Below are 13,367 nucleotides of genomic sequence, written 5' to 3' on the forward strand. Positions count from 1 at the left end.
GATTTGCCCTGGGCTGGCGGGCGGCCTTTTGGCGGCCGCCCGCCAGCCCAGGGCAAATCCCAAAATACCCTCAGCGGTCTTTCGACCGCGGAGCGGTATTTTGGTGGGGGAACTTCGGCGGACGGCCTCCGCCGCCCGCCGAAGTTAGAATCACCCCCTAGTGTGTAAGCATTCACCCCTGAACCCTAGAGTCATTATTTGTTTCTTGTGAGAAACACTATTTTATTTACACTGCCCTTTCCACTTTCAGTAGTCGCTAGATGTTAAGCATACATGTTGCACTCTGCAGCTCTACAGAAATGAAGCCTACACGTCCATGTTTCATGTAGTTAGATTCTGCCCCATTTGCTCTACACATACCAGTTGTATTGTGAAACGTGTCTTGATTTTTAAATGTACCCTTTGTTCGCCTTCAATTAAATAACCGCTCTGGAGAACAGTTTAGTGCAATTGTTATTATGAGGTTATCTCACTATAAGGTACTTTAGTATTCAAGGCACCAGACATTAAGAATGAGATGCCTCAGGTTTGAGATTCTTCTCGAGTCTGAGAGCCTTCTTAAAATAAGATAGTGGTGTTTGTGATGCAGACATGAATCTGTGTGACAAGTGAAGCTAAACACTTTCATGAAAAATAAAGATATGTGCTTATCACTCAATTTGATTTACATATCCAGTATTACTAGCACCTTAGCTTTGCGTTTCCTGCTGCGATAAAAACCACTACACAATTTGGGCAACAGTGCCTAGGCTGGCCCTTTTGTTTTGTTTTCGTGGAAAGAGATGCAGCTGATTAGTCCTGTTTTTCCTGTATCCCTGATTATGATTGGATATATAAGCACGTTGGGCATTGATCAGGAGTATACTAGTCTAGTGGTGGCATTCTCCTTCGGTCACCTCTTGAGATCACATTATTTTATAGCACGCGCAGTTAAGATCAGAGAACCAAACCTGTTGCTTTATTGTCTGAAACCTCACTTAGAGCAGTCCTTCACTACTCAGATGTGTGCCCTACATTCATTGATGGCTTTCATAAATCCCCTCAGAGTGGTTGGTCACTTCTAGTTCCTTAAAAACATCCTTTTCTCCAGGTGTCTGTCACTCACAGTAATAGTTAATATGTAGTTATACTTACACATACAGTCCTGCATCCTGCATTTAAGGCTAGTCATCCATACCCTACTGGGTGTCCACTCCCTTTGGGTTACCTCTAAACATTCAGCATTGTACCGTATATTCAAGGCTGGTACCATGAGAGTACTACCAGGTGAGCATTCACATCTGGTTACCTTGAGACATTTTTCTTTCTGGATGTCCATTCACTTCTAGAATAGCCTACAACCCCACATTCTGGGTGAACATTAACTTCTGATAGCCTCTACAACTCTGTTGCTTATAGATGATAGTCCACTACCGGTTAGCTTTAAACCTTTATTGCTTACAGTTGGCTGTCCGTTCCAGGTGACCTTTTATTTCCGGGTTTAGAAGTTCTTCTGGATACAGTTCACTTTCATGTAACTTGTAAAAGTTATTTCTGATGATGACTACACTGGGTGTAGAACTAGTTCTCAGAGGTTCAAATACTCAGTTTTGGTACATTAGATCCGTTGTCAGACCTGGATACATGTGGCAGCTCTGCAATAGATCAGTGCAAGATCAAAATTCAGGTAATAACTGATTCTTAAAATGAAGCCCTAATTTATTAAATCGTGACCAAGGAGGAATACATAATAAGGGTTCCAACAGACAAAATGGAAAACATTGTAATGTTTCAGGCAGGTGACAGACTGTCTACCTATGATAAAAATGTTGCTGCAGCAGCATCCTGAAGAGACTCCATGAAGAGGCAGAGAGCTAAATGCCAAGTAAGGTGGTAGACATATGGCTTCATTTGCGAGGCCTATTTGCCACCCCTACAGATTTAGGCAGTAGGCTTTTCTTTCGTCTTTCAGCCAGCTCTACCACCTGCAGAATTTAATATGGTTTTCATGTTGATTTTGCCAGGCTCCACCGAAGCACACTCTTTAAAAGCAGCCTTGAGCAAATATAAACACTCTTTTTTTTCTACACAGATTGAGTCGTAGGTTAGAGTTTTTATTTCCACCAAGTTGCAGGGAAGTTGGAGTGGTGGATGAGCAAGAAGGTTTGAGGAAGGGAAATTAACTATCTACTGTTGTGGGATGGAAGCGGTTGTCTGACAGTGAACAGGACATATCAATGCTTGGATCCCATGATTCCTCATATTCTTAAAAATAGACTAGTTTTCCTGGTACAGAACCATAACCCAGTCTTTCTTACCTTCTGCTTCTATGTGGTGACTGCCCAGGTAGTCGTTACTGTGCTCTGTCCTTCTGGGAGGTAAGCTCCCTTTCCTTAAAATACTCCTAAAATGAAACCATTGGTCTGTGTTACTATCAGTTAAAACACCTGCGCTCCTACAGACACTTCTGTGCTCATATGTAAACCCCTCATGCTTGGTAATTTACTAGCCAAGTATGAATGCCCACAAGGCCCTAAATATAAAGTTGTGCTTGAAGATTATATGATATGTTTAAATGCTGCTGTGTATGCAGGCTTGTCTGGTGCCTAATCTGTCCAAGCCATGCCTAGAAATATGAAAATAGTGTTTGGTCATAGAAAAATAAATATTGTCTGTCAAGAATTAAGGTCCCCAGCTATTGTTCAGCCTAAAATGGACCCATTTTAGTTGATTTCTGTTACATTTTTCAGTGTCATAAATAAAGTAAGAATTTATCCGAACAATCTAATAAAATCAATTAATTTACTGTCATTTTAATAAAAGTGCACCTCACAAGTGTTCAGAGTGAAAGTTTTCACTAGTGAGTTTTTACCATACAGTCACTGTCAGAACCCTTTTCAGAGGGCCACAGGGCACGCAGGTTTTAACTGGGCACAGCTGTGGGTGTTGAGGCATTTTACTCCTGATATCCCAGGGCACAGCCTACTATGGATTTCAAGTATGTGGGCCAACTAACCCTTCACCCCCTCTACGACTCTCAGGATAGTTTGGTCCAAGCAGTGAAAGGCTTCCTTGGTGAGAACGTGGATACAGGATAGTGAACACAGGCTCACAACGCGTGCAGCAGCAATGAATAATTGTCCAGCCAAATACTCATTTTATGGAAAAAGATAAGTATTTTATTTTCTACCACTATCAGCATAAAGAAGAAATACTACAGTATCAAACAGTCCTACGCTGAGGTCAGGGATCTAGTGTTTCTTTGGTGATTCCCTGTTCCACTCACTCCTCGCGGTATCGTGGTTATTCCCCATTGGTAATATTCAGGGTATGACCCACTAGTAGTCAAGTCGCAAGGGTCCACTCCAATACCAACTTAGACAATAGTATTCCAGCTCTGCCACGCTAAATTAGCAGCAAGTTCACCTGGGGCCGACAGGTGTGAAGTGTTCGGAGTTCATGAGGGCATCCCATTTATGGCCACTCGCTACAGCCGAGTTCAGGTGGGTTGGCCACATGTGACCCCCGGCGGCAGCAATCAGCGGGTGAAAAGTCTCTGACTCGTGCGACTGAAGGCTCCCTTTGGCTCCTCTTGGGGGGTAAGTGTTCAGTTGTTATCCTGATGGGGGATGGCTATGGTGATCTTGTCTGGGGTCTCTTGCCTGTGGGATGGTGCACAGGTGCTCTCTCAGCATCCTCACTTATCCAGCAGGAAGGTGTGGTTGGTGAGTTGGGGGGGGGGGTGGAAGGCCTTGGTGCTCACGGTGATTTCCTCTGCCATACAGGATCACTGCAACTCAGTCTAAAGGCTCTGGTCCAGTCAGCACTGTGATATTCTTCTCAGCTGGTCCTCCTGGTATATGGGGTCTCTGGCTCACTTCTGCACAAGTTTACAACTCTATTTTTCCACGGCGACCACTATTTTTCCATGGTCCCCACCACGCTACCACATGCACTAGGCCACGGCCTTTATCACACAGCAGTCTTTTCCTCAGCTGCCCTTCCTCGCTTGCAGAGTCGTCGCCTTGCTCCTATGCATGGGCTTGAGTCCAATCGACACAGCACAGCACACTGCTAAATGCACGGCTGGCCTATCCTGCCACACAAGGTCTCCAATTCTGTCCTGCACAGAGGAAAACACCTGATCAGTTTAGCGGCCATTTCCTCACACCTTGCACAGGGAGTCCACTTGACAGGACTGCCCACTGGACCTCACTTCTTCAAACACTCTCCTCTTCCTTACAGAGCACACTGGTCTTGATAAGCAGGCAGGTACTGGTGTTTGATGATCCAGGGCATGTCCATGGTCATGGATTCCCCGGGTGCAGTCCCCTTGCCCAGCAGGGAGTGTAGCAGACTTCGGCCTCCGGTCCTGGTCAGAGGCAGAAGTCTTGCAGAGCTTCCCCAACTTATGCAGCACATCTTGCATGGCAGACAGATTTTGGGGTCTCAAGCTCCACTTCTTATAGTCTATTTCCAGACACCAGATATGATTTGAAGTCTGTCTTTAAGGTTTATGTTGGGGGTCTACTTATTTTGAAATGCCCACTCCTCTGCTCTCTTCTTCCTCTTGAAAAGCAGTCTGTAACAACAGGAGTGTCTCCAAAGCTGATGGGCCCACATCACAGGCTATGGGAGTGACTAGAGTTCACACCTGGTTGCTAGCCGCAGTGATAGGAGCTTCAAAATGTTAGCCCAGGGCCCCCAGCCCTACTCCTTATGACTCCTTTATGAGCTCAATCTGCTTCCTGAGATGTGCCCAGGGCCCTTCCTTCTGACCTTTCACTGAAGCAAAAGAACCCTCTGAAGAGTCCCTTCATCAGTGTGTGCTCTACCCAGCTTACAGGAATGGAGCAATACACAAAGCTGACTGGGGATGGTGGGGGTATTTATACCTGCTCTGCATGTTTTACCATACAGGCCTGGTTCTCCAACAATGGAACGCAGGGCCCTCTGTGTATTTTACCATCCTCAGGCACACATCCATTCAGTACATGTTAACTGCCTACACACACTTCACAGTACTGTATCCTCCATGTACTGTACCACTCAGGCACACACAAATCCTGCACCTGCATTTAACATGCATGCAGTGCCCGGCACTGTATCCTTGATGTATTGTGCCACTCATATGCACACACACATCTGGCATATGCGTTTACCATGCACACACTGCACCCTTCATGTATTATGCTACTCCCATATACTTGCAGTGCTTTTTTCCTGCATGCACTGCACAGCACTGCATCCCTAGTGTACTGTACCACTCATAGGCATGTCTACATCCAGCACATGCATTCATTATGCACGCACTGTTCAATACTGCATTATCCCTGTATTGTAAATCATCGCTGCGCAGCAGTTCACACTAACCTGATGTAGGCCATGGGTGAGTTAAGCACACAGCAGAGGAAGTTTGAAAGTGAGTGAGCTGTAGGCCTTTCTCCGGTGACAGAGGTTTAAAAGGACCTGTTCACTTTCACCGATGTCCTCACAGTATGCTGCCACCACTGCATTTGGCTGTTTGACTCCTGGTGAATGCAGTTGCCGTCCACCACTACGATGGTAGCTTTTTGGGCAGCCCTCCTGGTCCCGCAAGAACACCATCCATGAAACAGGCCTGTGCCATGGTGCACATACTTGATGCATGTTTGCCTATGACAACAAAAATCAGCATTAGGCATCTAGACATCAGTGCAGTTAGGCTCTCAAGGCAGGATGCCCATCCATTACCATGCAGAAGACTTTGTTCCCAAAGTCACAGACACTAGTCACTCAGAAAATTTGTCTATAAACTGTTGAGGAAAGTGTCCTGCAGTTATTACGGACAATCACGTTTGGTTAATCAGTTAGGTCATTGCCGTATATGATTATGCGGTGATATTGAAGTTAAGGCTTCCTGCAGTGCTCCATTACATTGATTTACCTTAATACCATCTAGGTCAAAGTCATATGGTCATTCATTCTCCTTGATGTGATTGGATCTTATAATTTTCTTTCCTTTTATGCCATTGTCAGATCAAGTGTTTGAATTCCTATCCTATGATGCCATGTTCAAGTCAAAAGTAACATATCATCATTTTCTGTTATATTCTCCTTATGTTTGTCATTGAATGATATCACATATGAGGCACCAAGGGGCTGACTGTAGCAGATTAGAGGTGAGGGCCCAATAGACTGACAATGTTAGAGCCCCGAGCTCCACTGAGAAGACATTTGGATAGAGGGAACATTCACCGCAAAGCAAAAAAGCATTGTTGTGGTGGAGTTCCATGTGCAAGAGGTGTAGAATGACAGGTGCCATTATCGAGCAGATGCTTTCGCTTCTGTATTGGGGATGCAGCATAGGTACAGTGGCTGTAGCGATGGGCAGCATTTAAGTTCACTTGCCCAATTCATGTCAGTACTTCATATCGTGATAATGATTGTTCGTTGCTAAGGAGCAGACATTTCTTTGTGTGAGGTTTAACTGTGTGGATACTTACAGCACCCTATAGCAAAAAGTTGTTTTTTTAGCTCTGTTTTTTAGGTATATTGTTATATGAAAACAGAACATTTATTTGTTATTATGCTGACTGCAAAAGAAGACTTATTTTATGATCTGATGTTTTCTGAGATATTTTCTGCAGATACAATTGAGAAAAGATTAATGGTTCTATTCTTTATATTTCCAGACTGTTTTAAGGACTCTACACTTGCCAAAAAACAACAGTCTTTATGTACTCACACCTGATTTACCGCCTCCTTTGTTGTCAAGTCATTCAAGGTAAGGATTTTGGACAACTACTTTATAAATATTTCAGAATGCTCTAGCAGCAAAAGTACAAGTGTGGAAATTGATCATTTAAAGAGCATCCATTATTTTCCTAACAAAGAAGCAAGAACGTGAAAGATTAATTGGTGTAATTTAGGGAAGAAACAGTGTATCATTCAGTTAATATTAGACACAAAAGAGAAATATATATCTTTGACTCAGAAGTGTCCATTCTAACACAGTCTTACAGGGAAATACATTAGCATATCCTAAGGCAAGAAAAGAATAACTTTTATAGCAACTTTGCTGCAAACAGCACGTTTTTATTTATTCTGTTAAATGACCATGCGGACTACTGTATGTTGGAAAATTGAGAGTTACAAATAAGATGGGATAACAGAAACTAAAAATCAAAACTTGGTAGCAGTGACACTGTAGATAACATCATTTGAGCTAATTGTGTTTTTAAGTGATTGACTTGATAGGAAGGATGAGGGGACTGTGCTGTAATTAATTGTAATAAACCAGGTTTGGCTCACCGAATAATCCAATGTGAGGACAGTAGGCACTCGCTGTGAGCTGACATTCATAGTGTCCCCTTATGTTATTTTTATAAACATTTGCTACCTAGGCAGGTAGATGGGCGAGGGACCATGTAACCTAAGGTTGACTAATTAGACAGATATTCTGTGCCCACTTCAAATAGGTTTTTCCTCCTGACTGATTTGGCCAGTGATGATTGACGTGGTCCCTGTCCCCCCAGTTCTGCCCTGGCTTTAATTTTCCTCGGGCTGCAGTCTCCACCGGGACAGCTTGACCGTCTGTGGGTTAACCATTTGCTCTGTGTGGCCAAGGCGATTGATTTGGGTTCACCAGATGTTTTGCATCTCAGCTTGCAGTTCTTCACTAGTGAAACTATATACATATGTTCGATGGCATGTGTAGCTGCAGATACACATGTTCTGCATACGTCTGCCATCTAGGGTTGGGCTCGGAGTGTTACAAGTTATTTTTCTTCGAAGAAGGGTTTTCAAGTCACGGGATCGAGTGGTGACTCCTCTTCGGCTCCATTGCGCATGGGCATCGACTCCATGTTAGATTGTTTTCTTTCTTTCGGGTTCGGACTTGTTTCCTTTCGCTCCGATAGTTCGATTCAGGAAAGCTTAACTCTTCATTTCTCGTCTGTATCGTTTTCGATCGTGTTACGCCTTCGATCAACACTTCCGTACCGTAGAAAAAAACATCTTTACTCGCCCTTCGGGTGTGCGCGTGCCCAACTCGGGCCTCGTCGGGCCGAACGCGTGGAAGCCTCATGGATCGGACTCCATTCCGATTCTGTCCTTGGATGCCACGCTAAATTTCCTTATATGGACCAACACCTCGTCTGTAATCTCTGCCTTTCCCCCGACCATCGGGAAGAAAATTGCAAGGCCTGCAGATCCTTCTGGTCGAAAAAGATGCTCCGAGACAGAAGAGCACAGAGACTCGAGATGGCATCAAAGAGCACCGAACATCTTGACATCGAAGAGGAAGAAATCATGCAGACCGCAGTCTCCGTCCGAGGATCCGACTCCGACCAGGATTCCAAGGAGGACAGACCAGTCACAGCAGGACAGCACGTGAGTACACCTGCCCCTGTGTCATCTAAGCCCAAACATAAGGCCTTGGGAACGCCACTGCCGGAAGGCAATGGCTCGACCCAAAAGAAAATGCTCGGTGACCAACCCACCAGCTCGGCACCGAAGAAGGCCACCACTCCGAAGCCATTGGACTTGAGCCGAAGCTCTGTCTTCGAACTGAGCAAACACCGCTCTCTCCAAGTCGAAATCTCAAAAATCATTTTTGGAGCCGAGACCATCTTCAACCCCATCTTTTTCAATAGCGAAAAAGCCAGTTTCGGAGCCAAAAAAAAAACCTATTTATACTGAGGAGCATGGACTTTCACAAGCACTTAAAGAAAGCCACAAAACTACTGAGGAGGACTCGCAAATAGAAGCAATGGATAAATGGCAAGCCAGGATTCATATCCATAAAGAAACTGGCAGAATTTTAACAGCACCTCCTCCAAAACCAAAGAGGAAATTAGCCTTTCAGGAGGAATTGGACACTACACAGTCTCCAGCTAAAGTGCCAAAAACAAAGGAGAGACCTCCACCTCCTGAATTTTCTCCTCCTTAGTCTCCTCCTCACCCTCCACATCTACATATCTCTCCTCCTACCAGTCCTACACATATGCAGTCACCATCGCACTCATTTGATTCGCAGCAGGACAATGTGGATCCATTGGATCTTTTTAATTCAGACCCCATTCTAGACAATAACCCAGATTACTATCCCTCTAAGCCTTCACCACCAGAGGATAGTACAGGCTACGCTCAAGTTATAGCTAGGGCGGCAACATATTCCAATGTCACCATGCATACTGAGCCATTAGAGGATGATTTCTTATTTAATACACTCTCCTCCACGCATGCAACATATCAGTCGCTTCCTATGCTCCCCGGCATGCTAAAACATGCTGACCAGATATTTAGAGAGCCAGTAAAGGCAAGGATAATTACTCTTAGAGTGGAGAAAAAATATAAGCCTCCTCCTTCCGATCCTGTCTATATTACCCAACAACTACCTCCAAACTCAGTAGTGGTAAGCGCTGCCAGGAAGAGAGCAAGCTCACAGTCCTCAGGTGATGCACCCCACCAGACACAGAGAGTAGGAAGTGTGATGCTGCAGGGGAAAGGATGGCATCTCAGGCAGCCAACCAGTGGAGAATAGCCAACTCTCAGGAACTGTTGGCTAGATATGACAGGGCCCACTGGGACGAGATGAGATATAATCCAGCATCTCCCCAAAGAACAGCAAAAAAGGGCATAACAGATAGTAGAGGAAGGGCAAGCCATCACTAACAATTAGATTAGGTCGGCCCTAGACTCTGCAGATACAGCAGCCAGAACCATCAACACTGCTGTAACCATACGGAGACATGCATGGCTTAGGTCTTCAGGATTCAAACCAGAAATCCAACAGGCAGTGTTGAATATGCCATTTAACCAAAAACAGCTTTTTGGCACAGAAGTCGACACCCCTATTGAAAAGATGCAAAAGGATTCAGACACCGCAAAAGCCATGGGTGCACTGTATATCACACAATACAGGGGATCCTTTCATAAACCCCAATTTAGAGGTGGATTTAGAGCCCAAACTGCAGAGGCATCCACGTCACAGCCAAAGCAGGCCTACTAACCTCAATACCAAAGAGTTGGTTTCAAAAGCACTTATAGAGGCCAGTACCCCAGAGGCAGGGGAAAATATCAGACATCAAAACAAGCCTCACAAGGTAAACAGTGACCTGTGCCATTCCTTTCCAATTCACACCTCCCCTGTGGGGTGAAGACTTCAAAAGTTCTACAACAATCGGCTAAACATTACCACAGACAACTGGGTATTATCAATTATCCGCAATGGCTATTGCCTAGAATTGATACAAACTCCACCAAACATTCCACCAAAACCACACAGGCTATCCACAGACCATATCACTCTGTTGCAGGAAGAAGTCAAAGCTCTAGTAATCAAACAAGCAACAGAAGCTGTGCCGCAAAATCAAATAGGGACGGGAGTTTACTCACTGTATTTCCTCATTCCCAAAAAGGATGGAACCTTAAGGCCAATATTAGATCTCAGAACCCTCAATCTTTACATCCTGTCGGAACACTTTCATATAGTGACACTACAAGATGTTATCCCACTACTTCAGCAACACGATTTCATGGCAACATTGGACCTCAAAGATGCGTATTTTCACATACCCATCTATCCTGCGTCCAGAAAATATCTCAGGTTTGTCATTCAAGGAAAGCATTATCAGTTCAAAGTGTTACCCTTTGGAATAACAACAGCTACAAGGGTATTCACAAAGTGCCTGGCGGTAGTCGCAGCCTACGTAAGAAGACAACACATTCATGTCTTTCCATATCTAGACAAACAGCCATACGCATTGTCAAAACCATGCGCATTATGTAATACAAACCCTGCACACGCTAGGGTTCTCCATAAACTACCAAAAGTCACAACTACAACCTGCGCAAATACAACAGTATTTAGGGGCAATACTAAATACTCAAAAAGCGCTTGCAAGTCCAAATACGCAAAGAATACAAGCATTTCACAATATATTGGCACAAAAACAGACAGGTCAACAGTACACTGTCAAATTGGTTATGAAAGTATTAGTCATGATGGCATCTTGTATAGCAATTGTTCCACATGCAAGACTAAACATGCGGCCCTTGCAACAGTGCCTTGCACAGCAATGGTCACAAGCACAGGGTCAACTTCAAGATCTAGTGTTGATAGACCACCAAACATACATGTCCCTTCAGTGGTGGAATTCCACAAATCTAAACAAAGGGCGGCCATTTCAAGACCCTGTGCCTCAGACCAAAGTTACAACTGATGCATTAATGATTGGCTGGGGAGCTCACCTCAACAATCACAACATTCAAGGACAATGGGATGCCCAACACAAACAGCTACATATAAATCACTTAGAGCTGTTAGGTGTCTTCCTAGCACTCAAAGCTTTTCAGCCTCTCCTTATTCACAAAAATGTCTTGATCAAAACAGACAACATGACCACCATGTCTTATCTAAACAAACAAGGAGGGACATGTTTGTCCCAATTCTCCTTCCTAACTCAAAAAATTTGGAAATGGGCAATACACAACCAAATTCACCTTGTAGCACAGTACATTCCAGGGATACACAACCAATTAGCAGATGTTCTCTGCAGAAATCATCAACAGACACACGAGTGGGAGATTCACCCTCAAGTATTTCAAAAATACTTTCATCAATGGGGAATACCAGACATAGATCTGTTCGCCACCAGCGAAAATCGCAAAATGCCAAAACTTCGCATCCAGATACCCACACCCCCTATCCAAGGGCAATGCTCTATGGATCAATTGGTCAGGGATATTTGCTTACGCTTTTCCCCCTCTCCCAGTCATTCCATTTCTAGTCAACAAACTGCATCAAAACATGCTCAATCTGATACTCATAGCGCCAGTGTGGGCACGTCAGCCGTGGTACACAACACTGCTAGATCTGTCAGTAGTACCACACTCCAAACTCCCAAACAGACCAGTCTGTTGACACAAAACAAAGGGAAGTTCAGGCACCCAAATCCCAACACACTTAATCTAGCGATTTGGCTTCTGAGGTCATAGAATTTGGGTATTTACAACTACCAACTGAATGTATGGAGGTAATTAAGCAAGCAAGAAAACCCTCTACCAGACAGTGCTGTGCCAACAAATGATAAAGATTTGTATATTTCTGTCAATCTAAACAAATTGCCCCTCTTTCATCATCAATACAAGATATTGTATGCTATTTACTTCATTTACAAAAATCTAATTTAGCATTCTCTTCCATAAAAATACATCTCACTGCAATTTCCACATATTTGCAAAATATACAGCACAGCTCTTTATTTAGTTCCTGTTATCAAAGCCTTCATGGAAGGTTTAAAACACATCATCCCAACCAGAACACCTCCAGTTCCTTCGTGGAATCTAAACATAGTGCTTACGCGACTTATAGGCCCACCATTTGAACCTATGCACTCATGTCAAATGCAATTCTTAACATGGAAGGTCGCCTTCCTAGTCGCAATTACATCATTGCGAAGAGTTAGTGAAATTCAAGCTTTTACTATTGAAGAACCGTTCATACAGGTACATAAACATAAAGTTGTACTACGAACTAACCCTAAATTTCTTCCTAAAGAAGTATCACCTTTTTATATCAATCAAACAGTGGAACTACCAGTCTTCTTCTCACAGCCAGATTCTGTGGCAGAAAGAGCTCTACATACAATAGACATTAAAAGAGTTCTAATGTACTACATAGATAGAACAAAACCATTCAGAAAAACTAAACCGCTGTTTGTAACTTTTCAGAAACCTCATACTGGTAACCCCATTTCAAAACAAGGTTAAGCAAGATGGATAGTAAAATGCATCCAGACATGTTACCTTAAAGCTAAAAGACAACTCTTAGTTGCATCTAAAGCACATTCTGCAAGAAAAAAAGGTGCTACAATGGCCTTCTTAGGAAATATACCAATGGCTTAAATATGTAAAGCAGCTACTTGGTCAACACCACATACATTTATTAAACATTATTGTGTAGATGTTTTAGCAGCGCAGCAAGCCACAACAGGTCAAGCTGTACTAAGAACATGATTTCAAACAACTTCAACTCCTACAGGCTAACCACCGCGTTTATGGGAGGAATAACTGCTTTCTAGTCTATGCATAGCATGTGTATCTGCAGCTACACATGCCATCGAACGGAAAATGTCACTTACCCAGTGTACATCTGTTCGTGGCATGTTCCGCTGCAGATTCACATGCACCCTCCCACTTCCCCGGAAGCCTGTAGTCGTTTAAGTTAAACAAACACTTGTACATATATATATATATATATATATTTCTTTATACTCTATCACTCCTAACTTACCATCTGCGGGAAAACAATCTAACATGGGGTCGATGCCCATGCGCAATGGAGCCGAGGAGGAGGAGTCACTCGATCCCGTGACTCGAAAACACTTCTTCAAAGAAAAGCA

At 43.7% G+C, this 13,367-nt stretch overlaps 1 protein-coding gene across 2 annotated transcripts in view; it reads left to right on the top strand.

Moving 5' to 3' along the window:
- The window catches only part of FAF1 (Fas associated factor 1), a 1,413,415-nt gene that overhangs the window by 315,689 nt on the left and 1,084,359 nt on the right, over window positions 1–13,367 (top strand). For both annotated transcript variants that reach the window (XM_069232690.1, XM_069232691.1), the window contains exon 6: window positions 6,654–6,745. In XM_069232690.1, the coding sequence (XP_069088791.1) occupies window positions 6,654–6,745 (92 nt within the window). The remainder of the gene's footprint in view (window positions 1–6,653; window positions 6,746–13,367) is intronic.

The sequence above is a fragment of the Pleurodeles waltl genome, chromosome 4_2 (genome assembly GCF_031143425.1).
Source record: "Pleurodeles waltl isolate 20211129_DDA chromosome 4_2, aPleWal1.hap1.20221129, whole genome shotgun sequence".
In the NCBI taxonomy this organism is placed as follows: Eukaryota; Metazoa; Chordata; class Amphibia; order Caudata; family Salamandridae; genus Pleurodeles; species Pleurodeles waltl.